This window comes from Pezoporus occidentalis, unplaced genomic scaffold (assembly GCF_034315485.1).
Source record: "Pezoporus occidentalis ecotype Australia unplaced genomic scaffold, CSIRO_AGI_Poc_V1 ctg25, whole genome shotgun sequence".
NCBI lineage: Eukaryota > Metazoa > Chordata > Aves > Psittaciformes > Psittacidae > Pezoporus > Pezoporus occidentalis.
The window spans coordinates 5,361,494-5,388,906 of record NW_026914394.1 but is presented as its reverse complement, the minus strand read 5'-3'; the positions used below and the strand labels follow the sequence as shown (position 1 = coordinate 5,388,906).

At 47.1% G+C, this 27,413-nt stretch overlaps 3 protein-coding genes across 5 annotated transcripts; 2 read left to right on the top strand and 1 right to left on the bottom strand.

Annotated features, from left to right (window-relative positions):
- Positions 1-345: 345 nt before the first annotated feature.
- On the bottom strand, positions 346-6,749 carry TCEANC2 (transcription elongation factor A N-terminal and central domain containing 2). The gene is made up of 4 exons (XM_062623071.1): positions 6,536-6,749; positions 4,966-5,103; positions 3,465-3,658; positions 346-1,340 (listed from the first exon to the last, which is right to left on the bottom strand). The coding sequence occupies exons 1-4, from the start codon at positions 6,639-6,641 to the stop codon at positions 1,152-1,154; spliced, it is 627 nt and encodes a 208-aa protein (XP_062479055.1). The 5' UTR covers positions 6,642-6,749; the 3' UTR covers positions 346-1,151.
- A 54-nt stretch (positions 6,750-6,803) lies between these two features.
- On the top strand, positions 6,804-15,628 carry TMEM59 (transmembrane protein 59). Of its 2 annotated transcripts, none has more exons than XM_062623070.1 (8): positions 6,804-7,026; positions 9,824-9,929; positions 11,974-12,068; positions 12,274-12,426; positions 12,693-12,777; positions 13,098-13,179; positions 13,935-14,043; positions 14,662-15,628. In XM_062623070.1, the coding sequence occupies exons 1-8, from the start codon at positions 6,835-6,837 to the stop codon at positions 14,815-14,817; spliced, it is 978 nt and encodes a 325-aa protein (XP_062479054.1). In that variant the 5' UTR covers positions 6,804-6,834; the 3' UTR covers positions 14,818-15,628. The 2 variants fall into 2 exon arrangements, with proteins under 2 accessions (XP_062479054.1, XP_062479053.1); XM_062623069.1 differs by having other exon boundaries at positions 13,095-13,179.
- Positions 15,629-17,746: 2,118 nt separating this feature from the next.
- On the top strand, positions 17,747-23,125 carry LDLRAD1 (low density lipoprotein receptor class A domain containing 1). Of its 2 annotated transcripts, XM_062623066.1 has the most exons (6): positions 17,747-19,650; positions 20,028-20,082; positions 20,875-21,006; positions 21,403-21,540; positions 22,054-22,182; positions 22,959-23,125. In XM_062623066.1, the coding sequence occupies exons 1-6, from the start codon at positions 19,438-19,440 to the stop codon at positions 23,102-23,104; spliced, it is 813 nt and encodes a 270-aa protein (XP_062479050.1). In that variant the 5' UTR covers positions 17,747-19,437; the 3' UTR covers positions 23,105-23,125. The 2 variants fall into 2 exon arrangements, with proteins under 2 accessions (XP_062479050.1, XP_062479051.1); XM_062623067.1 differs by lacking the exon at positions 20,875-21,006.
- Positions 23,126-27,413: the final 4,288 nt, after the last annotated feature.

Here is a 27,413-nt window from a genome sequence, read left to right as displayed (position 1 = left end):
TGATGGTGAACAGGCAGGTTTCACTCATCCCCATACTCTGTTCCGTCTACCCTGATAACTGAGATAAATGTTTGTGACCAGTCCCTTGTGTGCATACACACACAGAGAACAGAGAGCACTTTATTACCTAACAGCAGAGAAACACCATGCCTGTCACAGCCTTAATAATAGCTTATGGAGAACAAGATCACTTGTGGCACTAAAGAAATCAGAGCAAGTTTGAGAGGCAAGATTTCCAGTTTTTAATAACTAGAAGAAATTTAAACAATAGTTTTGCTTACGTTTGTTCACCCAATCATTCTGAATCATGCTGCTTTTAGGGGAAAAAAGCCTTTCAAAGGACTATATTTTTTATAACCTAATTTTATTTAGAAAATTCATTTCAAGTTTCTTTTTTCACATTACAGTAAGAACAAGCACCACATTTAAATCATTAGTGAGGTATGGAAGTCTGAGTGAGCTGCTTGTTAAACAGCAGACACGTTAGCTAGCACCTATATTCCAGGGCATGTTGATTTCATTCCAGGGATTTAAAAATGCCCACAATCACAGGATGACTGAGCCTATGCAATAATGGATAGCAAGTTACCAAAACCCATTTTGCATCCAACTCTGGAATGTAGCAAAGGGAAATCACCCAGCTTGGCAAAACAGTTAGCTCTTGCCACTGGCAGGGCCCAGCTACAGCAGATGTGGCTGATCTAGGGTTAACTGGAGTTTGCAGTTATCCACTAGGAATCTTTCCCATGGACCAATTACCCTGAATTCCCAGTATTTCCTACCAGCACAGCACAGAGCTGCTCTTTTATGCTATATTCAGCTGATTACACCTGCAGATCCACATGAGGGATGGAGCTAAACTGAGGTATGACAAATGGGTGGAAGTGAGAAACAGCTGAGTCAGCAAGAATGGTTTTGTAGCAGGGAAATACACAGGAGAATAAAACAAACTTTCCTTGCAACAAGCCCAAGTCAGACTTACAGCACCACTTTCATCATTAGTAGTTCTTGTCTTCAGCAGCCCTGTTCATGTGAACATGAACAGGTTGTGAGTCACACTGTCTGCACTCCCCTCGTGACAGAAAGGGCTTCTAGTTCCACAACAGAGATGTAGGCACACGAAGTTCTCACTCAGGATCAAGCACAACACCTCACTTTTTATGGCTCTTCACGAACGCAGGGACAGTGAGTGTGCCAGCCTTGACTTCTGCTTGGATTTCAGGTTTGTGCTTTAATGAGAAGACAAGAGCTCGCACCATCCTGCGATACGGAGCGCTAATGAGACGGGAAGAGAGGTGAAAAGCTTCTCGCTCAATATTTTCAGCCAGTGGGTGATCAATCTGAAAACAGCAAAGTACAAAATTAGATCTTTACATTTAACAGGGAGACCAACTGATTGAAATGGGGAGTTTGGTGCTTTTCAGTGTTCCTTCATTAATCAGCTTAGATTCAAGGAAATCTACTTCCCATCACAAGTGTAACAGGAAGAGCAATTTAATTCCACCCTAGCAATTAAGCAACAAGGCAATGTGGTCAGTGGCAGGGAACATATCCGTATCTCCAGCTGGGTGGCAGTACTTTGCCATCACAACAGGAAACAACTAGCTTTGGGTATCAAGCTCAACTGCAATTACAAGCTAGGTTCCACTGTCTCCATAAAGCTCACTTTTGATCTTGCTGATATAAGGTACCTTGGATACTATTTTAAACTTGATTCCAACAGCAACTCTAAGACATGCCAAACACTTGGCAACTCTGCCTGGTGCTATAAAGGGAAATGTGGGCTCTCTGCGTGTAGAAAGAGGTGTAATTAACAATGCAGAAAGGGATTTGCTAAATGTTAATTATGCAGTTATTGCTTCAACATGTGCCAAAACCTGTAATTTAGCACAGCTCAGAAAAAAATCCCCCACCCATCAAGAAGTAGTTTTAATTTCACTTCAGCCTTTTGTGATGGGAAATCTCCCGTGCTTTGCATGCAGGAGATTCCAGCATGCCAAGCAGTATTCCTCAAGTCCTTTGCTATTCATGACTAAACTGCCCCTCTGCTGGGCAGCACTAGAAGACCCTTGGATCCACCCAGCCCCACCTTCCCTTCTCCTTTTTTGTTACCCTCTCAGGTGTTCCTGCTCCTCATTTGCTGGACCAGCATGGCTCCCCTTCCTATATATACTATCTGCTGCTGCAAGCTCCCCTTGCATCTCTGGTGGGAGCCTCAAGCTGGAAGAGCATTTTTCCTTTCCATGCTTTCAGGTAAGTCCTGATCACAGGCAATTCTGCTTTGTCCAACAGTACTCATTTTAGGGTGGTACCATAGCCTTTACGTTCCTATAGTTCAAGACTTTACCACCAGTCTTATTACAATGCATAGATGTGCTTTCCAAGAACTAAGCTTGCAGTGGCCTGGCAAAGGTGAGCTCCCACCTTTCTGAGGCATTCCTACAGCCAACCACCTTTTCTTGCTGCCTCAGTCCTGATGGACTGGAAGTTGGAGAGATTGCTCTCACAGCTAGCAAACACACAGCTCTGAAACTCTTTGAGTGCTTATCACTTGACTTGCCATTTAAAATATAATTAATGAATAAATTAAAAAGGATAATTATTATGGCATTTCATAGACCAAGCAAACTAGTCATTAAGCCTTACAGCAAAGCCCTGTTCATTTACTTAAAGATACCTGTGGGATCTGGTATTTATCTCCACTTTATATACTGTCAACCTTGCCTCTTTGTTTTTGCAATAGATTTAAATTTACAAATGTTTAATTACTTAAATATGAAACATCCAAAAGATCCCAGCGTTGGTTTCACAGCTGTTAAGTAGTAGGAAAAACTTTATGCTCTATTAACTTCCTCCTTCTCTTGTACAGCCAAACTGCAGCAGTACACAACTATTCTGCTGAATGGTTGTGTAAATGAGAGCAAATACACCTCACTTAGAACTGGCATGTGTACTTGGTTAGCAACCCACCCAAAATGATCTTCATTAGGGACTGTAGTGACAGGACAAGGGGTAAAGGGTTAAAACTTAAATAGGGGAAGTTTAGATTGGATATAAGGAGGAAATTCTTTCCTGTTAGGGTGGTGAGGCACTGGAATGGGTTGCCCAGGGAGGTTGTGAATGCTCCATCCCTGGCAGTGTTCAAGACCAGGCTGGACGAGGCCTTGGGTGAGATGGTTTAGTGTGAGGTGTCCCTGCCCATGGCAGGGGGGTCGGAACTTGATGATCTTAAGGTCCTTTCCAACCCTAACTGTTCTATGATTCTATCATCTAACTTGAAAATAAAGCTACTTATAAATAGGGACATGCAGCAAAACACTGGAAATAGGAACAGATCATCTGGTCTTGTCCTCACTCTGCAGGCAGGGCCAGCTTTACAGTAACTATGTCTGAAAAAGGTTTGTTTAACTTGTTCCTACAAGAACTAACTCACTGAGCTAAAGACAAACAGATCTGAACGTTACCTCTAGAACCAGGGCTTCACAAAGCAGCTTCCGTGCGTTCTTTCTGAAAGCCTCAGTCTTGGGATCGCTCCTGACCTCTATTGAGGGCTTGTTTGAATGGTCTTTGATGAAAGTTCTCCACTCTGTGTAAATCTCTTTGGCAAGGCTGGCCACCTCGTGATCCGAATGCCTGCGCATCTTATTCACTGTGTGACCTGGGAAACAGGAACAGCTCCTTCAGGTCGGGGAGGTGGGCAAAGTAGGAAGGACACCAGTCAAATCGTATCGCTGCTAAAGCAGCCACACACGTTTTGAATTCAAGCAGTGTCAGCAAAACAACCCAGCACATTCTCACAGATATAAGTATAGAATTATTAGGAATTAAACCTGAAGTTCTCACTCCTTGACTTCTGCAGTGATTTTTCGCTTAAGCAATCAGCAAGGAATTGACCTATACATGTGAAAATTACCTTGCAAGTCACCAAGCTGTGGAGCAGCACTTATGTAACACAGGGCTATGTTAATTTTCTACACAGATACTATTATCTGGTGAAAGGTGGTTAAGACTGGCCTACAAAGAATGCTGGTTTTAAACTGAAACACCCTTAAAGGAAACAATTTTAATACGCAAACACCACGGTGACTCCAAGCAGAATCTTTCCAATCGAAAGCGCCTGGCAGTGCAAAAGAGGCTTTCCTGTTAGAAAACAAAAGGGACCTTCTTTCGGCGGGGTACTTCTCTCTGACCACTAGCGCTGTTGGCCAGGAGATGTCACTGTTAGGCTTCGGTGGCTCTTCAGCCCTGCCGCATGCAGGCAAGCACCGAGAAAAATCTCGGGAAAAGCCTGAATAAGCCGAGTACAGCAAATGAAATGACAATTCAGAAGCATGGGGAAAGAGGCAGATCGTATCTAAGGCAAGGGGGGCTCTCTGAATAGAGATCCAGGTGCTCTAATGCCAACCAAAGGCCAGCACGACTGTCTCTCATGCCAGGATGCTCTCCACAAGACAGGGGAGGCAGGGACCATGTGGTTTCACATTATCCCTCCCCCAGCTCCCATGAAAAAGAGCCAGGCATCGGGCTGTGTCATTTGCATGGAGCTGCCCATCTGCTGGGGGTTGCTCGGGGTGGATGCAATAAGCAGTTCTGGGCCAACCTGAGGAGAATTTCTTCCATGTTCAGAGGATTCAGGCAGGTCAAGGACATGAGCCTCATCCTGGATGGCAAGAGAGCACTCAGGTAGCAGGAAAAGGAGTAACACAAGCAGATGCCCAAGAAGAGCTCTTCAAACATCTGACCACAGGAGGGATGGTGCAGTATTTGGTAATAAGCAGGGGGGAATTTGAGGATAGCTGCATTTTTCAGTACAAGCTCTGAGAACTGCAGGCTGGATATCAACAGTTTTCTATTGGCAGCTATGCTCATCTCTGAAGAAGCCTGCAAGCTAGTCTCTTCTGTACTGACAAGCCAAGCAGACACAAGACAGCCTAATATTCACAGTCTATATCAGGCAAAATGTACCTATTTTTGTTGAAAGTAGCACTTCTTTGGAAGGTATCTTCTTCTTCAGCTCCTCCAAAGCTTCAATCAGATTCTCTTTTGGTTGTCCAGGAAGCTCAAGCATAGATTTCCATCGTTTTATGTCTTCCACGACCACAACTCTCTGGAAAAGAGAAAAGCCATTAGTGGAAATCTTCTTACAAATAAGGGCACTGGCTTCATCTCAGCTAATGAGGCTGTTATCAACACATGAAGTATTGATTATGGCACATGAACCAGAGTACAGAATACATGATAGCCTGGAATGATGGGTACTTGCTTGAGATTAGCAGCCTACTGCAAATGAAGAGTGAAGTAACTAGGGAGCAAAGTGAGATGCTTCACCTTAGTCTGCCAAACTTAGTGCACATAACAGCAAATGCCAGATAGAAGTGTTTTGAATTTAAGGAGTCCATTGTATAAGTGTCTCTTAATAGAAAAAAGGATTAAGAAGGAGGCAGATAATTCTCTTTAGTAGCCTGTCAGGATCTGAATTCTGCTCTGACTGGCTTTGAATTTAAAATAATGCCAGCAGGGAGAGAAACAAAGCATTAGGGAACATGAACACAAACCCAAGTACACTGGTCATTTGCAGTGCTCTTCACCCTGCTTCTGCCACAGACCTTGACACAACATCTTTAAGGTCCCTTCCAATGAAAACCATTGTGTGATTCCGTGGCCAGAGACAGTGAAGGTCTTGTATTTCAGATGTGAGTCATCTTACAAAGATTCAGCACTGGAATCAGCTGAGTGTTCTCTGCACCATTCTTTTGCTTTGTGCCTTACATTAATAAGCTCTTTGGTGCAACAAGTGCTTTCCCATTGTGTTTCTGCAAAGCGATGGCTCAGCTCTTACGCAAGTCTTGCGCAGTTCCACCATGCAATCAACTGAAGGGCCCTCCTCAAAGGGGAGAGCTGTGGGCCAGCCAGCAGTATTGAAGCTGGCGGTGTCACTTGGCTGTACTTGACCTGTGTGCCCACCCTGACCATCAGGCAGGAATCATACAATCCCAGACTGGTTTGGGTTGGAAGGGACCTTAAAGCGCATCCAGTTCCAACCCCTGCCGCAGGCAGGGACCCCTTCCACTGGAGCAGCTTGCTCCAAGCCCCATCCAACCTGGCCTTGAACACTGCCAGGGATGGGGCAGCCACGGCTTCTCTGGGCGCCCTGTGCCGGTGCCTCAGCACCCATGGCTAAGGAGCCAATATATAACCCATCCCGGGTTAAGAAACCCCTTCCGATGCAGCAGATCCTTTCCTAACTTCACTTCCCCGCTCCCTGCGAGGATGCTCTCAACACCACAAAGATGTCTGTGCACTGGAGCCGTGTTGAACCAAACGTTCCTCCCGCCATGCAGAGACCCCTCCCCTGCCTTGCCCGAGGCGCCTCAGGCTCCTCGGGGGTGCTCCCACCACCCCTGCGGGCACCGCGCACGGCCGGGGAAAGCCTCAGCGGGCCCAGTTGCGGCACCGGTGCCGCGGGGTGACCACCTCCCCTCAGGCCCGTGAGGCGGGGCGCCCCTCCCGCTGCCCCCCATCCGGTACCGGTGACCTGCCTTGAGGGACTCGAGGGTTGCCTGCCGGTACGCGCGGGGGGCCGGCCCGGCCCGGCGGGGGCTCTCCGGGCAGCGGGCCTTGCGCACCACGAACCGGTCCATGCTCCTCCCGGAAGCCGCCGCTCCGCCCGTTCCGCCGTGTAGTTCCCGCCGGCGGTGACACCCTATAGGGTAGCTGGGGCTGCCCCGCGGAGCGGACTACAACTCCCAGCATGCCCCGCGCGGCGGGGAGCGGGGATTACTCTCGCGAGAGCGCCCTGCCCCGCCCCGCCTCACCAGTGCGGGCGGAGGAAAGATGGCGGCGCGGCGGGGCGGCCTCCTCTGCCTGCCTCTCGCCCTGGTGCTCCTGGTGGGTGCCGGCGGCAGCGCTCGGGAGGCCGGGCCGCTGCCTGCTGCCTCGTCCGAGGCTTTTGACTCCGTGCTGGGCAACACGGCGTCGTGTCACCGCGCCTGCCAGCTGACCTACTCCCTGCACACCTACCCCAAGGTACGGGCGGGCCCTGCCTCACGGCGCTCGGCGGGAGGGGGGGCAGCCCTTCCCAGGCCCCGCACCGCTTCCCTCCTCACTCCCTAGCGCAGCGGGTCCTCGGCTTGGTTTTTGCCACCGCCCCCCTGCAGCTCCATCTCGTGTCTTTGCCCTGTTGTGCTCCACGGTGACGGGACACACCTGGGGTTCCTCCGCAGGAGTCCTCTCGGAGGCCTGTGCCTTTCTCGAGCGGTGTTGAGGTGTCTTTAAATAAGCACAAGGTGCCCAGAGAAGCTGTGGCTGCCCCATCCCTGGCAGAGCTCAAGGCCAGGTTGGACACAGGGGCTTGGAGCACCCTGCTCTAGTGGAAGGTGTCCCTGCCCGTGGCAGCGGTTGGAACTGGGTGAGCTTTAAGGTCGCTTCCAACCCAGATCATTCTAGCGTTCCATGGAAGAAGCTCATGCTTGTAGTGCTCAGGTGCAGTTAGTAACCTGCTGCTATTCTTCCATGGTGTGTCCTCATCTATGTTGATTCTTGTCCCAGCAAAGTAGGGAATGCAGTGGCTTCTCTAAAGATAGATGCTTCATTTTGAAAATAGATGGTTAGGCTGCAACTTGTAAAAGAATTTCAGCTTTAAATGCACGGTTTTGTTACTGCTGGGCAGTTTTGTGGGTTTTGCTGCTTTTTCAACTCCTGTTCTTAAAGAGGCAGCTGTAATTTAACTTAGGCTGGCCCCACATTCTGTTGTCCTCATGACAGGCCAGAGATCCTGAATCAGGGGACCTGTGTGACACTTGAAGAGCGAAGCGTAAATGATGATAAACAAGTAGCTTGTCAGAACCTGCAACCTGTGTTCTGATTTGCTTGCATGGATTTTCTTCCATTTCATGATAAAATACTGAAATAGCGTCTAATGGGAATGTAATTTCATACACCAGAGTTTGCTGTTGGTTCAGGTGTTATACGGCTTTGAAGTGCTGGCTTGAGTGTGGGAAATCTAGGCCTGAAAATGTCATCTTTCCTTGTTCCTTCTTGGCAATGTACTTCATTATCAGCTGCAGCTATGGAGCAGGTTCAGCTCTAAACGATGGGAGCTCTCACCCTCACCCCACCTTTAAGTTTTCACACAAGGCCAACAGGCAGATTGGTCACGATGTCAGGCAATAGGACTTTGCTTCCATGTGGAACTTAAATTGGGTTTTGTGACTGTACCTGGTATTGGTATCCCCACAGAGAGGGGTAACAGGGAGTTGTGTGGAACACAAGTAAACTTATACCTGTACTTATGGTATATGTACATACGGTGCCTACATGTGATGATATTAAGGAGAAAAAAACCTAAACCTGAGGAACTGGGACCAAGTATTACCATAATATATTTCCACACTGGTTTGGTGCAATGCTCTTGTTTCTGTTTCAGGACTTGTCTGAGGCAGGCGGATATTTCTGTGATTTTTTGTTTTCATAGTACATTTCAGTTCTTTGCTGTGTTTTGCTGGAGCTGTTGAATAAGACACTCAGCTCTTCCTTTACATGGAGTGTTTTCTTCTGTTTGTCACAAAGCTCCCAGCTGAATTGAAGGAAATTGGTTTAGTTGTCATTGGAAAATAAGACATGCTTCATTGAGACTTCTGTGGAATGCTGCTGTAGAAATCTGTCTGCTAAAGCACATTCTGCCTGGATATCATAGAATGGTTAGGGTTGGAAACCAACCACATTTTCTGCAACAGCATAACTACCTCAGCCACCTTGTCAGTGGTGTTAAGAGTTAAGTTTTCTACCTTTGTGCTTCAGAGCTCCTGAACTTGTGCTCTGGGAGACAAACAATGGCCAGTTCCTTTACAACAGGTTATACAGTGAGGTGTGGTATATTTGGGTTTTGTTAACTTAATTCAGAGCCCATTTTCCACCTGTACAGCAAATGGCTGCAGTCATTTGAGAGGTTGTTAGTGGTTTTGGTGGGCCTGATACATGACAGGATGTGATCATAACTAGGAGCAGTCACGTTGGAGAGGCTGTGTTTAGTTCTGCAACGTGGAGAGCACTTTATGTGGAAAGTGAATATTCCTCCCTTTGGTATTGTGGACAGAAGAAATAGTGGGTGTAGGCTTTCTAGATTGGCATAATTTTAATAGGTGCAGTGAGGAACAACTTTTCCCCTTCAGTTCAGTATAGAATCGTAGAATAGTTAGGGTTGGAAAGGACCTTAAGATCATCAAGTTCCAGTGTGTGTTTGTGGAACTGGTTTGGCAAGTAAGCAGTGACCCAGGGAACTGGGATAGTACATCAGAATGATCTCTTATTTTGGCAGTTCTGTTGCAGTCCTGATTAGAGATTGGTAGATGCTTTGTCATGCACTGCCAAAATTAGCCTTTTTTTTTTTTTTTCCCTCTCCCTTTAGGTTCTAGTGTTTAAGTTCTGACATGGAAGTTATCTAACTTTTGTAGGGTTAAACATCAGTAAATCTTTTACAGCAGTAGCTCTGATATTTAAACCCTTTAAAAACAAAGTGCAGCTTTGCTTGTGAGTTGTAGGGCTGGAATTACAAAACAGAATTTGCTGTTCCAGGTTTGCCCCACCACAGAATGAAGAGCTCTGAAACAGATCAATGTGTGTGTTAGTGTTCAAGAGCTGTAGCTGGGGTTTTATTTCAGATCATCCAGAGTCTTGTGTTTAGCTGGCTTCTAGGTCTAGTGGAAGGAAGGAGGATGGTGTTCGGGTGGGTGGCTTTTTATAGCACTTAACCAAAAAAATGCTTTGCTTTCTGACAATTTATTCTTGAATGGAGGGATACAAACCTGTTCTTGTGCCTCCCCAGGAAGAGGAGCTGTACGCGTGCCAGCGAGGCTGCAGGCTGTTTTCCATTTGTCAATTTGTGGATGATGGCATTGATTTAAATCGAACCAAACTGGAATGTGACTCAGGTAAGACTTCAGCCCTCCTTCAGCATCCCATAATGTGCACACATAACAGAGGGAGGAGCAGGAAAAGGTGTTGTTATATTGGTGGGACTCCTTCAGTTGCTTTCTGGTTCTGTTTAACAACTTCTGAAACTTTATGTATGGGATGTGAAGAAAACAAGCAACTCTTAGGAAAAGTTTTCTGTTCTCTGCAAGTTTCTTCTTACCTGAGCCTTAGTGTTGCTGTTTTCCTGACAAGATCTTAAGTATCATCAGTCTCTTTTAGCAATGCTTCATTTTACTAGAAACAGTTTGTCATACAAAATGGCTGGGGGGAAAAATCCAGTCAAATGAACACTTTAATAATTCCAAGTTGCACTCAGTCCCATTTACCATGCCTAGCAGACTTCTATACAAGTGAATTGTTCAGAACACAGATCTTGATGTGCTGTCTGCGTTGTAACTTGTGGTCTAGGCTACATCCTGAGCCTTACCTACAGCTAAACTCTTGGGAGCAAGGTATGTGTTTTGTATGAAATACGTCATTAGATACTAGTGACTAATTCTCTCGGATTAGCTGTGTTAGAGCAGAAATTTCATAGTGAAAATCAAATGTTTCCTATAGTCTGTTAATATCAGGGTTGGAATTGTGTAAAACTTTCATCCAGGTAGCTGATTCACAGTTTTATTCAGAGATGAAGTGGGACATAACCACCCAAAGCAGGAAAGGTAGGAACGTTTCTCTGTCAGAGTTTCCAATACAATTAAGAACTAAACCAGGACTCAAAAGGAGTCTTGTCAGTAGCTCACAAAAACAATCGGGGTAGTGGCTGGCTCATAAGAGCTGATAGAGGGTAGGGAAGTAGAAAGCCTGACATACAGAGATGCTGACGTGCTGCAAAACTGGATTAAATACTCTAGAAATGGGCTAATGCTCTAGTCTGTCATACACCGTGTATAGCTATGATATATCATGTCAGTCTGGTTGTCAAACCACACATGAAAGAGTGCCATAAAAAAGGGTGGTGTAGCAGTAGACCACATGTAGAGGTAATTGAACAGTTGCTTACTTCCTGGTTTAACTTTCCTTCCTGAAGCTGTTGTCTTTTGCTGGCTTATGTTCTGTAATCTGTTGGTTGGTGCCCTATTCTGTGCTTGGCAAGATACATCTTGGCTGATCTGCTCAATTCTGTCTTCCGATGCTTCTGTATGCCTACAAACACTAGTTTGGTAGCACTTTTACCATGGAATCACTGTTCAGGTGCTAGGAGCTGAACACTCAGATGTTTAGTGGCTGATGCCATGCTTCCTGCCAGCTTTTTAGTCCTTGTAATGGTCTGTTTGTTCCTGCAGAAAATGGGGAGTGCTGCTGTCCTCTGTATTGCTGTTTGGTTTAATTCTTTAGTTCAGGTAGAACTGCAACATTGTCCTCTTAAGCTTTCATTTTAGGGAAGAGCTGTGCCCATGTGTTGTCTGCCTGATTTCTCTGTGGTCTTTTATGATCTCTAGTGCACAACTAATAGAAGCTGTCTGTAAAACAAAGAGTTGACTTCATTAAAAAATGACTCCATAGTACTTCCAGTGCAGTTTCTGTACTCTTCACAGTAGCAGGAAAATGCTCCTCTGATTTTCCTGTCGTACTATGACTACTGCTCTTACTTCAAAGGGATTTAAAGGACTGATGGTCCCTGTGTTCTTTTTAGGATTCCATCTCTGTTCTGTGAGGTAAAAAATCATGTTTTACGTGCTATGTAGATGAAAAAAACAGGGACAGTGAGAGGATCAGTGCAAACCTGCATCCCTGAGTTTGGCCAGGATAATGTTTCTGATCAGTTGCTGTGACTGCATTCAGATTTCAACCACATCATCTGTCAAAGCTCTGATTACTTAATCTCCATTAGACCTCAGACCAAATGCTACCCTTGGAGTGATTGCCACATCTTTCCCTTCAAATGGGGTTGTCAGTCTTTCAACTGCTGCTTTGTTTCTGATCCAACTTATACTGAAAATGTTTTCTTAACTAAAATGCCGAATTTATCTTCTCATTTGGGGAAATTCTTCCTTGCAGCCTGTACTGAAGCATACTCCCAATCTGATGAACAATATGCTTGCCATCTTGGATGCCAGAACCAATTGCCATTTGCTGAATTAAGGCAAGAGCAAGTAAGTAGATGACATGTTTTTCAAATACCACCTACTTGTTTTCTGTTCAGTGTGTGTGTCTTCTCTCTTCGAAATTTCTTCAAATGGAAAATAAATGTTCCTAAGGACTGCAGTCTAGATTATGGGGTAACGGGTGAGCAAGAGCAGCATTTCTGTCCTTTTCATATGAAACCAAATGGAAAACCAGTGAATGTTGTGCTTGCAGTTAATGTCCCTGATGCCAAGAATTCATCTCCTCTTTCCACTGACACTGGTGAGATCATTCTGGAGTGACATGATGGATTCAGCTCAGAGCTTCATAACATCTTCATGGACTTTCTACCTTCAAGCAGATGATGGCAAAATTGTCATATTCCAGGTGCTTGCCTTTTTCATTGAGATTAAGGTGTCCTGGCTGCTAAATGTTTCACTCTGCTCCTGCCAGGCACACAAAAGATTACAGAGCACTATCAGAAGTGTTTAGTTTTTGCTAGTATTTCACTGCCTTTAGAGCTGGGGGAAGGGGATCAAACTTAGGTGAACGGTGCATGTCTCAAGATTAACTTCAGTATTAGTTCTGTAGATTACCAAGCTCAGTGGGAGCTTGCTAGCAGGATCTTCTCCTAACTTCTGGTTTTGTTTTAGTCAAAGCCAGAAGTACAGTATGTTCCACAGCTTGACCAGGAAACTGGAGATACAAGAGGATCCTTGCCGCTGAGTAAAACAGCTCGTAAGTTGTTCTTTGTGCTTTGGAAGAGCAAATGCAGATGCTCCCTGCATGCAGAATAACAGGAAAGTAGTTGCAGGTGGCACATGAAAGCTAACTTTTTAGAAAGCTGAAATAGAAGAATTCTTTGCCATGCAGACTGTACTGTGTACACTTAGCAAAGCCTGTGGTGGAAAACAGGCTCTGCTGGAAATAGAAACATGCAAGCTAGGGCCATTTTTAAAGCTTCCCTTTATGCTCTCTGTACAGACAAACTGTGTGGTGTTTCGATCTCCTCTCTTATTGCTTTCCTGACTGCTGTTTCTGCTGCTGTGTTTCAGCAGACCTACGTCCAGGAAGCTCACAGACGTACAGAGGGCTTTTTGAAGAGCGAGCAAACGACAGCTTTTTCAAGTGTCTCTCTATGTATGTATATTCTAGAATGTCTGTACCTAGTAAGGAGGATAGTGGCCTTTCCTCTGCCTGTATGGGGGCACTGTTGCAAGATCTCAAAGTCCTGCAAGTCTGTTAGGTTCAGAATGCAGAGCAGTTAAAATTACGTGTCTGTTGCTGCTACATTTCCGTGCTGGTCCGATGATGTTTGCAAGCTATTATGCCAACTTTGATTCTCCTTTCCTTTTCAAGTGAACATTATATTTCCTATGCTGGTTTTGGGGTGTGTTCTGTGAGCTGTTTAATCAAAACTGGGTTTTGCCTGTTCTTTAGCTCTGGATATGTTTCAGGGCAAAACACTTGTATTTTGCTTTGGGTTTGTCTGATAGGAAAGCCACTGTTAGGTCTCGTTTGCAGGCTGAAAATACCCAGTGTGTCTTTATTAAAGCTTTACTGAAGATCAGTATGTTGATTCTTCTTTCCTTTACTCTGATTACTTTCTTTTTCAGAGTTCACACATGAAGGCTCAGTGAATTGCATGCCAAATATGTCACAGAAAAATCTGGGTTTAGAACTAAATGGGCCCAATAAAAAGAATCCAGCAAGTCTTTCAAGTCAGCTACTAAATAGGCATTAGAATACCCAGGGGCCTGAAGTGGCTGTGTAGCTGGAAGAGCTAGAGGCTAATGAATCAGCAGGAAACACAGTCAAAATTGAGCCAAACTTTTGAGAGGCTCCATTGTCTTGCATTCAGTATATGAAATCTAGTAACATTCTTTCCATTTCAGAAATTCCAGTTGGATTTTAACCACTACGCTCGTCCTGTCAGTGTTAGTGCTGCTCTGGATTTGTTGTGCAACTGTAGCTACAGCTGTGGAGCAGTATGTTCCATCTGAGGTACTGCTATTTTATAACTTATAATAGTTTTTATTGTATTAATGATATTACTTTTATGTTCCTGGCTAGAGACTTAAGAAATATTTGGGGAGGTTCAACTGGAAAGAGGTTGAGTGTTTCTTTGTGTGTTATTTAAATGATGATTTTATAGCTGAGCAAGTCTTCCTCCTTCCTGAGGCTGATGGCGGCTTTGGACCTTACTCAGACAGCACAGATGTCTTTTGGTTTGTAGCATTCTCCTCTGAACAACCTTCAGGTTACTCTTAACAAATGGAGGCTGCTTTTGATTTCTCTGGGAATGAAGCTATACTGAGGGTCGGGTGGTGTAGGTGGAAGGCAGCATGGGTTTAATCCAGGAGGATCAGTATTGAGAACAGAAGTGACAGCATGTTATTGGTGTTACACAGGCACTGTATCTGCTGTTCTCACAGATTTAATACTTTCTTTTGGCTGCAAATCTTGTGCTAGCCATGAATTTCAGATGGTCGAGAAAGCCTGGGTTCACTTGTAGTGAAGGGCTGCAGCCATCAGCACCGGGAATAAAGTTGTATAATGAAATGCATTTTATTCCCAGTGTGGAGAGTCTTTGTCTGAAACTGAATTGTTTCACTCTTCCAGAAGCTGAGCATCTATGGAGATCTGGAATACATGAATGAACAAAAACTGAACAGATACCCATCCTCTGCGCTCATTGTCGTTAGATGCAAGACTGAGGAACATGAAGAAGCAGGACCTCTTCCTACAAAAGTCAACCTGGCTCAATCAGCAATTTAAATAAGCCTCCACTGGATCTAATAGACTAATTCTAACAGAGCTAGCAACTCCTGATTGATTGTGGTGGTTCTTCAGATAAGAAGCTTAGCAGCCAGTCTTTAAATGCAAATAAAGTTACAGAATCAACACACGTCATGGGATTTTGTTTTCAGCTAGTAGTCAAGATTCAGACATCTTGAATTTGTTTGTTTCCAGACCTAGTCACTTTTCACTGGTGTTTGCTGCGTGTCTTTGTGCTTACAGAACCTGTAAGCGTGCTTTCCATACTTCTGCCATGACACTTTCCAACCTGTCTGTGTGTTCTAGGATGTAACGTGTACATTCAGAGTTAGCTTTGTAAAGGTATAAGACATTTTAAATAGGCAGGAGATGCCTTTTTAGTGTTGCACTTTCTGTTGTAGTTAAAAGAAAATACTATAAAACTATCTGCTGAATTTTTGTTCATGTTCATGCACAGACAACCCTGGCTCCAAAAATACAAATATATATATATTCGTTTCCCTACAGCGCGGCAATATCCAAGATGGAAACGTTTGTGAGGTGCTGTAGGCTAGAACTCGGTTTGTGGAAGATGGAACTCTGTTAAAACCTATGGACGTATCCCTTCACACCCAGAGAACATACCATGGTCAATTCCTTCGTCAAACTTTAGCCTTTAAGTCTTAAACTGCTTGTAAAGTTAGCACCTGTGTTTTCTGAAGAAATCCTTCCTTCTGTTCTTGGTTAACTGCTCCGGTCTTGTAACTTCATTTCCAGAAGCAAGGTGATTCCTGAGAAATGAGAACAGACAAATAAAATTGACTGTATAGAAGATGTTGACTATATAGCTTTTTGCTATGGTGAATTATTGACTGCACATACTCGGTGTGAAAGCCTGTCTGTAGCGTTCCTCTCATGGCGGTGTGACCTGATTCTGCTCTATGATTCACCAACACAACTAGTAACAACATCCCTTGTATTTCTGACGTGTTCTTTGTGGCTCTTTGCTTTGAGGAGATCACTGTGTGCTGGTTTCTAAAGTACTAGCGATTTGGGGAGTGCATGTGAATTATTTTGGGGTCTCTTAAGTATGTGAAAGCTGGCTAGAATGCATGGTTTCTAACTCCTGATATTTTGCTGATTATACAGAATTCCCTTGAAGGTTTAAAAACCTTCAAGCAGTACATCCTCATGTTTTGAATTCTAGTGAGAACTGAAGGGGAAATGGGTTCAACCTTGAACAGGGGCAGTTCAGGTTAGATATAAGGAGGAAGTTCTTTACTGTGAGGGACTTAAACAGGTTGCCCATAGTGAATGCTCCATCCCTGTCAGTGTTCAAGGCCAGGTTGGACAGAGCCTTGGGTGACATGCTCTAGTGTGAGGTGTCCCTGCCCATGGCAGTGGGTTAGAGCTTGGTGGTCCTAAGGTCCTTTCCAACCCAAACCATTCTATGATTATGTGATTCTGGAGGATGCAGTGGTGCGTTCCCTCACTGTTGAAACTGGTTCAGTAGTCATTCCTTATTGGGCTGGTGGTTGTGTAACTACAGAGGATGGAGCTTTGCAGGGCCATTAAGCAGGAATGTGCATTAGTGGCCTGCACAGTGCTGCTGGACACCCTCAGAAGCACTCCCTGGTTTTTATGTTACTGAGTTCACACTGAGTGATGCTTGTTTTAAGGAGGCTTCTATCGACGTGCAGACGTTGCAATTTCAAGTCTTACATGAGTGGTATCTCATCGTGCTGAATTCTTCAGTGGGACAATGTGGTGGCTCAGAAATGTGGGTGCCAGCAGCCACTGACAGGTACCTTTGCGTGTACCATGGCATTACTGCAAAGGCCTCGAGCGTGACTGCTGGTGTGGTGGGTTTGGAACGCTGCTCCCTTGCATGATAGCAGGGGTGGGAAATCCCTCTCTCTGCAGCAGTGATTCAGCCAAGACATCTATTTCTGCTCAGGTAGTGAAAGCTCAGTACAGAGCCCTGGTTTGGTGCGGCATGCCAGTGTTCTGCTTCGAGCAGTGTCGGATGTGATGTGTGCCACGGATGTTCAGCGATTACTGTGTAAATATGGGCTTTATTTCAGCAGTTGTTGCCTGTCTCCTTAGCACTGTGTTGTTTGGGATTGCCTTTCCAGAAGAGACTTTGTCAATCCCAGTTTTTCTAAGTGAGGAGCTATCGTAGACGTGTTTTCAAGCCTGTATAAATGTTTTCCTTTACTATTACACGTAGTTGCAGAGGGAGTATTACAGCTTCATGAAAACATGGCTATTTGCCTGTTTCAAATGTGTGCAGTTACAACCTCCCTTGTGTTGATGACTTGATTTCACAAAGCTTTCTCTTCCAAAAGGTTTGACTTCGTTGCTTACGCTCCTAGCTTTGACTTCAACAACTTCTGCTTCCATTTGGCGTTGTATCTGCCTGCCACCAGGGGAGAACGCTCGAGTTTTACGTGTTTTGCCTTTTGTTCTCTGTTTCGTGACATTTCAGCCAAGTGATCTGCGCGGTGAAGCCAGTGATTCTGTGACGCTGTTAGGTCACAGGGAGCTGTGCCTGTGGCAATCTGTCACTTGGCACTTCTGCTTTGAGAGCCAGCCAGAGCCTGAAGAATTCGTTTGGTGGTGTACGTGTAAGCTCTCGTCATCTTCCCTCAGTGAAATCAGATACCAGCGAGGCTGCGGTGGTGGAGCTGCTTCCCGAGATTTCTAACCTAAATGGGCTATTTCAGCTGCCTTGGCATTTGGCTTTGCAAACCGGCCTGTCCCACTCGTTTGTTGTTAAATCACTTCCTGACATCTTCATTTGCAGGTGCTGCAGTTGGGGTTTGATCTCTGCTCAAGACCACTGTTTAAATGAAGGGCTTTAAATTACTGAGGTTGCAGGGGGGAAGCGTTTCATATTCTCTTTAGGCATGTGTGCAATTGAACTTGTATCAGATTTGAAATGGGCAGCCCTCTCAAGTGTGTGCTATGCATTGCAGGCAGAAGCAGCCATGGTACGCTGGGGAGGACTGGGGTTTTCTTTAGGTGCTAGAATTAGCAGTAGTCTCCTGTCATACTGAATAGCTTGCTCTGTGTCTCCTCTTCAGCTTCTTAGGTCTTTGGCAAAGATTTCTATCCTTACTTTGATTTCAGAAGGGTTTGCATTTCTTACCTTATTCTCATGGCCTCGTTGTTCTGAACTATAAGCTGTCTTTGATGTGGGGTAACTGCTCTAAAACACAACTGCCTGGCTGGCTACAGCTGAGCTTTATAGTCTTGGTGTAAAAAATAGAGGGTGATAGATGGCAGACACGGACATTTGCCTGGCCTGGTTTTTGAATGGGACTTGTAGCAGGCTCACCATCACTTAATAAACTGTATGAAGGCTCAAAATAGTCCTTCTGTATCAAGATTAGAACCCAAACCTTTCTCTTTAAAGAGATCTAGAATTTAAGGTGCACAGGTTTCAACCCTTCATCTGTCTCTTCTTCTGTGTTGTAGCAAGTGTCCATACTTGGAGACTGTTTGCTACTTGGTGTTTGGTGTTTTCACCCCAAAATTCCCCTTGAAATGGGAGAGTTTTAGTGATGTATTTGTGTGAGAAGCTTCTGCTTTGTTGAAATCAGTGTTGCCATGCTGAAGGAGGAGCTCCTGAAAGACTCTTTGGTCTGACCAGGGGAGTGCAGGGTTGGCAGGTGCCCTTGTCAGGGAGCATGTATTAACTCAATGAAACTGAGGATGAGTTTGTGTGGGGATGGAGAGGGAAGTAGCTGTGACTGTTCCTCCACGTCAGGCATACTCTGGTCCTTTGAATCCATTCAGGGCAGCTGTCTCAAGGCCAGCTTACGTGCAGTATAGCTGCCAGCTCCCCTATGAAGCCCTGGTAAGCTAGTTTTGCTAGCGCTTGAGGAGTAATCGTGATCTTTTAGGTGGCAACAGTTTGGAGGCACCTGAGACCTGTGGACCCTCCTGCAAGCAAGAGCAACACGGGCTCCTCAAAGCCTTGATGCCAGTGTGCTTTTTCTCCCTCCTACCCCCTTGACAGAGCTGCCTGCTCACATCATTTTACCCTCGAAGCTGCAGAACTGCAGTGTGTGTGCTGTGCTGAGCCCTGCAGCCAGTTTAGAAGGCTGCAGCCTGTTTTTATGTTCATGTTAGCTATGGGCTGAGCTGCTAAAGAATTACTGCAGGCCTTCACGTATGCAAGTAAAAGAGAGGATTCCTGGAGGGTTTATTAATGCCTGTGCTCATTGCCCAGGCAGGGAAGCTGTTCCAGATGGTTGAATCCCGCACAGCTCTGCAGAGGGCTCGTCATCTTGTGTGAGTCTGGGCTGATGCTGCTTGGAGGTCAGCATTGTCTTGGGAAAGAGGCGGGGAGGAAGGAGACTTGCTGCAGATGGGGGTTGGAACTGGATGAGCTTGAGGTTCTTTCCACCCCTAACCATTCTATGAATCTATGTTCAGATGCTCTTCTCCCAGGTTTTCGTTGTGAAAGGGGGATTTACTCTGACAAGCACCTGTGTCATGAGCAAAGAGGGAGCCCTCATCTTCCACACTGGTGTGAGGAGCAGCAGTGTTATTCTCAGCATCCAAAATCTGTGTCCTTTATGTTTTGCCTAATGCCCCCTTGTGAAACCAAAATGGATCCACAGCAGGAATGAGATGCAAACCAAAACCACCACTTCCAGCCAGAGCTGGAGCACGGGCTTGGCGCAGCCTTCCCCATCCCCTCCTGCACGCCCTTTGCTTTCCTACCTCTGTTGGGTCTGTATCCTGGTAACACCGCTCACGTTGAGGTACAGAAAACTCCCTGTGATCCTTCAGGCTCGGGCGAGGGCTGTAGGTCTGGGAAGCATGAACAAAACTCACCCTCAGGTACAGTCCTTCCCTTTGGAAAAGCTCTTGGGTGCAGCTGGCTCCTAAAGTACTTGTGCTCTTGGTAGTGCTGTTTGTCTGACCTCTTTACTGCTGGTTGCTGGGAGCTGTTTCTACTTAAATCTGATACAGAAGGGAAGTATTGATGCAAGGTGCTGGACTGGGCTTTAGTGTTTGTTTTCTAAATGGGAAACTGAGATTTAAAGGTGATCTGATTCATGGATTTCTGAACTAAATCAGGGCCATTTCTGAGTTTCCACCAAGGCAATTTTTGCTTGCGTGTAAAAGGAGTGCATTATATATTCCTGGGTAAGATGGTATGAGAACTAGAAAGGCATTCCTTGCATGGTAACAGTCTGTTGTCCCTTTCCTTCTAGGGAAATGGTGATGTAGCTACTTGGGGTTCAACAAAATCCTTCTCTGAAGAAAAAGGTAATGAATAAAATGCAGAGCTCAGCATTGCTATTATTAAATTATAAATCCATTGAAACTACCTATGTAATGTAAAATACAACCAGCATTTATGGCCTATCGAGACTGATTTTTGTCCCCTTTCTGTGCACACTTCACTCGCCTTTGACTCTGGGTTTGGCCTTTAGCTTCCGGGTTTGGTTTGATTTATGTACATGACTTTATGAAAGCTGGAGCTCCTGGAAGGTTGCTGCTGCCTTTTGTACCCCTCTGGGAGGGGATGGGCTGCTTTTAGGCCTGTTGTGACCAGTGTGAGCTGATATTTCAGCCTTGCTCTGTGGGGGTGTTGAAGCCAAGGTTGGGGCAGAAAGCCCCAAAAGCTGTAAAATGGAATTTTACCTCTTGGAGTTTTGCTGTGGGCTCTGGGAGGGCCCTGTCCCAGCCTTACACTGACCTGCCCTGTGTTTTGGCTGCTGAACAGGGCATTGCTGACCCATTGGGTCAGAGGGGCTTGGTCTTCTCACCTCTTCTGCATCCAAGTGCATTGGGTGAGCTCCAACAGCAGCGTTTGTGCTGTCTGGTTCCAGTGCTCCGTAACAGCGGCACAGGCTCTTCCACACTGCAAGCATCAAGATTCCTTATGAGGAGGTGTTTAATGTCGGAGTCTGGCTATCAAAACTCGGCTATCAAGCCCTAAACCCCAGCAGCCCCTGCCAGAACCCCAACACACCACCCTCATGGCTTTGTGCTATTCCCGATGACCCTATTGGACCCAACCCCAGCCCCTCACCTCTTGCTCTTGCCTCCCAACAGGCTGCTGCCGGCCATGCAGTGCCCGCGCAGGCTGCACGCAGAAGTGTGTCTGCATCTCTGCTGTGGCACTGCTCATCCTCGCTGCCACCGTGGCCTTGGCGGTGGCACTGGGGCTCCGGCCACGGGCACCAGGTTGGTATCACAAGAGCTGCTATTTCTTTGTTAGAAGAGGCAGAAAATGATGTTGCATGGAAAGAGCCTTCGTGTCCGTCACTGTGAGGTGATGCTTTCCGGTGCAGACCTAGAGGAAGGACAAGGACCAGCAGGGTGGTGTGGGGCTGTGCCGGCATTGCGCAGCCTGAATCAGCACCAGCCCTGTGCTGTCCTGCTCCACAGGGCTGTGGTAGCTCTGGATGGCACTTCAGATGACTGGTACTGTTTTCAGACTCTGCCATGAACCAACCACAGATTAACCCTGGCTCCTGTTCACTTCCAGAACAACAAGTGAATTTCACAAATCCCCCTTTTCCTCCCTTGATCACACCATGGAAACGATGGGAGATAAAGTATTTCTTGCTTTCCCTTCAGTGACCCGCTTCTGTACAGCCTCCAACAACCGGACAGGCTTCTTGTGTGATGACAGAGCTGCCTGCATCCCTGCCAGCCAGGTCTGTGACAGAGCCAGCAACTGCCGGAACGGGGAGGATGAGCAGGAGATGCTCTGTGGTGAGTGGCTCTGTTGTGGCTGTATCCCGGTGCTGGTGTTCCTGTTGCGAGGCAGAGCAGCCGCTGTCCCCCTAACCCTGCTCCATGCTTCTGGCTGCGTACGTGAGCAGATAAACCTGGTAGATCCTTTGTAGGGCGGATGTTGAGAGGTGGCACTGCCCAAATCCTACTGGGAATTGCACTCCAAGCTCCTCTGATCTTCCCTTTTGAATGCCGCTAACCCACGGTGCAGTTCTCCCCCCTTGGTTAAGCTGTTTGCCTACAGGGTTCCTTTCTTGTCCAGTTACCCTGGTAAAAGTCACTAAAGCAGAAGCCTGGGGCACCCAGACTCTGCTTCCAGCTCAGCCGCAGTGTGCCTTTCCCTCCCCAACCACACTTTTCCCATCTGTGGGGTCATTCACACCTGGACATCACACGAGGGAAGGACTGACTACCCCTTCCGATGTCAGCAGCCTTTGGTACCTGCTATCCCCATGTCAGCCAGTGCATCCATGTCCCGTGTGTCCCTCGCAGGTGACTTGCCCCACAGCCTGCCAGGATACCTGGTTTTCCCCTGCAGTAACCCCAAGTACTGGATCTATGCCGACAAGAGGTGTAATGGGATGAACGACTGCGGAGACTGCTCGGATGAGATTGGGAGCTGTGAGTCTCTCGTCCGGCTTCTGTTGGGGAAAAGGTCTCTCCTGCTGATGGATTGAGATGGGTTGTACTGGTGTGGTGCTCACTGGTGCTGCTGGAAACACCTGGAGGCTGGCATCCATTGCTAAAGCACTAAATAGCCGGGGTAGGATGTATGAACCATGAGGGCTCCATCCCATCAGCTGCCAAGAGCTCTGTGTCAAAGCCTGGTGGCAATCGAGAGGGGAAAGGCTCCGTGCTTTGTTCCCAGCCCCAAAAGTCGCTCCTCCTCTGTGGCTTGCTGAGCATGGAGCAGTTTCATCACGATGAGCAGCTGTAGGCAGCAGTGGCCGTTCAAACTGGCCTTTAGTTACTGCTCAGGAGATGGGTATGGGGTGAGCTGGTGGGATTGAGCGTGCCTCTGCAGCTCCAAAGCCAGCAACCTAGGTCCTTCTCTTGGTCAGATGAGCAGCAGGTTTGTTCCTAAGTCACCCCCCTGGTTTTGACCCATCAGCAGCTTTCCCTAGAGCAGCTTGCTAAACAGAAATCCATTACAGCTAGCTGTTCCTCCCAGGATGGCACGTCTGCCACGAAGGTTGTGTTGCATTGCCACGCTCCGTGGTTGTCTCCCACAATAGCATCAAGCAAATGTCCCCTTTGCTGGGTTCACAGTAGCAGCGTTATCACCAGTGGCTCTTCAGTAGCGGCAGGGGCTGGAAGGGTGGCTACCGGTGTAAGGAGGGAAGGAAGGGGTCAGTGCAGCAGAAGCATTCCTGTTCCCTGTTTTCCATCCCTCCCAGCGGCTGCCTGCCCCCTGTGCGGGTGGGATTGGTGGAGCTGCAGCCCTGTGCTCTATGAGTACTGCTCCTGCATCCCCCGGAGGCTGTGTCGGGACGGCATCCAGCACTGCCTGGACTGGTCCGATGAGTACGTCTGCACCCCGTGAACGGACTGCAGTGTCACCTTGACGCCTCGGTGTCCTCCTGCTTGCAAACCCTCACTAGCAGCATAATGACACTTAACAGGGATGAAATGCTATGGCAGCCCGTGCTGCAGGCTGGATGCTGGCTGCGGGGATACCCTCAAGGGCCTCCTCTTATGTGAGGGTGAGTCCTTTCCTCGTGGGCACAGCACTGTCTTGCAGCATTGACTCAATGGGTTGTGTGCCAGCTCTGCCAACACAGATGCTGTGTCTGGACAGCCCAGAGCAAGGAGCTCCTCCTGTATGGACGTGTTGGTGCCTTTGCAGGCAGCCAGATGAAGGCACGTTGAGGAGCTGGGTGAGGAGAGCCTTTCTAGCCCTTGGGTTAACACTTCCCTTCAACACATCTTCAACACTTCTGATCCTCACGGGCAGGAGCAGCTTGTGCTTGTGTCTGCAGATGGTTTCAGCAGCAGCTCTGAAGGATCTGCATTGGTGCTCCCAGGATGCTTCCTTGGGAGCGCTGTGCGGATGGCACCGCGGAGAGCTGCTGCAGAGCCCACCTCCTGTGCTCTTCTCAAGCTGTGGAGGCCAATACGAGTGTCATGGCAAGGAAACCTGGAGAGGTTTCAGGGTCTGTGGGGGTAAATCACTGTGTCCCAGTGTAGCTGTCCCTGCAAGCCAGGGCAGGAACCAGCACGTGCGTAAAATGCGCTTCTCAGGGCTGCGCTGTTCTGGAGCAGCAGCTGAGCAGGGTGAGAACAGCCTGGGCTGGGGTGCGTTTGCACGGGAGTTGGCAAAGAAAGGAGGGGGAAAAAGTCACAGCCTTTGAGCAGGGAGCAGGAGAAAACCAAGTGCTGCTCCCAGGGCAGAATGGGGTGACACCGGGGTCTGTGCATGGCTTGTTTGGTTCCTGTGCCAGCAAAGCAGGATCAGGCAGCCAAACCTGCAAGGATATAGATGTGGATGTGCCACTGAAATGTAAGGAAAGTCTTTCTCTGCTCCTTTGACAACCCCATCTGTGTCTAAAACATCACCTCTGAGAAAACCCCACATTACAGCGAGGTCATTTACTTTCCTAGGCCCCAAACAAACACCAAGGGAGCTTTTCCCCACCACCATCCCAGGTCATGGATCTTTAAAAATAGCCCCCTGTTCACTCCTTTCCCCTCTGTCCTGTGACCTGCAGCTCTGCAGGTCCCTGTGACCGGTATCAATGGTGAATGTTCTGATGTGTCACTGGGATGCAGCTGTAGATTAGAGACCTTTTAAAAATAGCTTTACAAGTGTTCTGACTCATACTTCACCTGGAATGAGATGGCAAATCTCTGCATTATGGAACTGGTACTGTGGGAAACCCTGAAAGCCACATTTAATAACCCAAAGAGGAGCTCAAGGAGGGGGAATTCAAGGGAAGAGCTGCTGGTTCAGCCACTCTGAGGAAGAAGAGCTGCTCTCTGATTCACTCTGAGTTCAGGCACGGGCTGTTTGCCTGCTCCTTGGCTTTGAAGTGGGAGGATGTGCAACAAGCCCTCCCCACTGGTAGGGGCAGGTGGACTGCGATGCTGCATGCTTCTATAGCATAGGGCCCAGCCAGTATGATTGCTAAAAGCCCCCTATGCTTTGTATCAAAGATACTGGGATAGCCATGGCTTTCTGGATCCTCCAATGCTTGCTGTGGTTGGGAAGAGGATGCTGGTTAGGCTGATCCATATGGCAACTGCTGTATTCTCCCACTCCAGTATTTGTTGATCATTGCCAAGTTCTAAGATGTTCCTGAGGGTGAAAAGGAAAGGGTTGGGGCATGCAATGTGTAAGCATGGGGAGCCAAGTGCTTGTGCTTGCTATGTGGAGCTTCACCGCAGCAGAGGTCAAGCGGTGGCTTGCCTTGGCTGGCTGGGGATGATGTTGGGGTCTGGGAATTCTTACTTTATTGTGAGACATGATAAAGAAGGCAAATGCCTGGCTGAAGGCAGGGAAGGTTATTGTGCCACCTCCTCTCTCCTTCAGCAGGAAGGTATGGAAACAGAGGCAGGCTTAGGGCACGTGGAGGATATCCCTGGCTGTCACCTCCCTTTCTGCTATCTTTCAGCTTTGTAACTGAGCTGAGCCCAAAGAAATGGGGTCAGGAATGTGATCTCTGCAGCTAAGATAGCCAGTAAAGTTCTGCTGGTGTCAGAGGAGCTGGTGCCTGCAGGGTAGAGCCCCAGGGCTGCTCTCAGGCTGACATCCCTGTATCACTTCATAGTGAGCGCTCCTGCGAGGCCAGGGCTGTGATTTATGGCCCCAGGTTAGGAGAGAGGAAGCAGGGACTCATCCTGCTCTGCATTTATGCCTGTGAAGAGAATACCCTAGAGAGGCAGGGAAGCAGAAGCAGTCCATGGGCAGCAAGATGCAGAAGCCAGCCTGGAAACAGCCAGGGATGCAGCAGGGGCCTTGATAGATTGAGCCTATCTGTTGAAGGGTGAGTCCCCTCCTGTAATTTTCTTACTTACTGCCTTGCTCCTGGTCAGCGGGGGCTGTGTGCCTTACAGAGAGCAATACACAGAGATCAGTAGGTTGAGGCCACAGTAAATGTGTCTAAGTCTTCCTAGAATAAAATTCATACAATGGTGCGTTTAAAAGAGCAAGGCTGCTGAAAGCAAGAAACCTAAGGAAAGGAATGATTGTAGCAGGGGTGAAGAACAGAAGGAACACAGTGCTCTAGAACACCTCTTCTGAAAAGGAAGGGTGTTCTGTATTGGTTTACTACCAAGCCTGTGAACTGGGCAGACTGTTGATGTCAAATCACAATGTGCCTGTTTTCCAGCTCAAGGCATCTGCTCCCAGCTGCTTTACTTGATGTGAATTGGGAGTATAGGACTGTGAGATGTGCATCTCTCCATGGTCTGATTAGCAGATCTCCACAGTGGTGGAGGGGATACTAAAAGCAATCCATGGGGGCTGTGGAACCACAAGCCAGCTGCAGGAGGAGGGTTATGCTTGAGGGCCACACTCATCTTCCTCCTTGTTGAAAGGCTCTTTTGCTAAGTCACTACTAGTGCCATTATTTGTCTCTGCAGAGAGCTGATGCAGTTGTCAGTGGAAGCTATTAATAGACTTGTTTCTGGGGAAAAAATGTAGGGCTGGAATGCAAGTCTGAGTGTTTTGTTTGTGTGTAGTCCTTTTTTGCGAGGAAAGTTTAGCAGTAAAAGAGCAAAGAGAGAAAGGGGGTTAGTTTTTTATGCATCTTTGAGATGAAGACCCTTTTCTTGGCCTCTTCATGATTTCCAAGGATGTGTTGCTTTTCTTGTTGCCAAATTATAGTGAACAGCAGTGTAAAAGGAAGATACCCTCTAAATAAGTACTAATAGGGGAGACCTGTAGTAAATTCTTGGCCTTGCAGCCTAAAAACAGAATGAGGTTGCTCTCTTCAATTCATGGGCATTGTGCACCTCAGCCAGTTTTGATAGAAACACTCGGAGCAGGAATTTGATGATCATAGGATCCCAGACTGGTTTGGGTTGGAAGGGACCTTAAAGCTTATCCAGTTCCAATCCCCTGCCACAGGCAGGGACACCTTCCACTAGAGCAGCTTGCTCCAAGCCCCTGTGTCCAACCTGGCCTTGAACACTGCCAGGGATGGGGCAGCCACAGCTTCTCTGGGCACCCTGTGCCAGTACCTCAGCACCCTCACATGGAAGAACTTCTTAATATCTAATCTAAATCTCCCCTCTTTCAGCTAAAAGCCATTTCCCCTTGTCCTGTCACTAACGACAGGATGATAAACACACCTGAGTCACTACAGCTGTACTCCTGGCCTTGAATGTCTCATTTTTTTACAGCAAATATGTGTAATTTGTATTTGAATGATAAATGTTCCCTGGTTTTAGGTAGGGGAGCACGGCTGGTATACTTCAGGCACTGAGAATGGTTTTTAAACCACAGAATGCTCTTACATGCAGTGAATTCACTTATAAGGGAAACTTTACTCCAACTGCGGAGTCTAATCTCTATAATAACCCAGTTTCAGTTTTCATTTCCTGGGCTAAAATGAGAGAGATTGGGGATTTCTGTTCTACTTTAGCTTTCTGGAGGGGTTACTGTCTGTCTCCCTCCCCTGGGGCCTGTGCTTATCCTCTTTGCTTCTTCCCTTTGTCAGAGCTCAACCAGGACTACAGGCTGAGGTTTATGTTCTACCAGCACTACTGATGTCCCAGGACACTTGAGGAGCTCAGTGCAGCTTCATTTCAGATGAGCCACAGTGGTTAGTCTTCTGCCCCTTGGGATGCCAGAGAGGAGGAGGGATAGGACCAGCTATTTTGGGAATAATAACCTCTGTCAGAAGAATGAG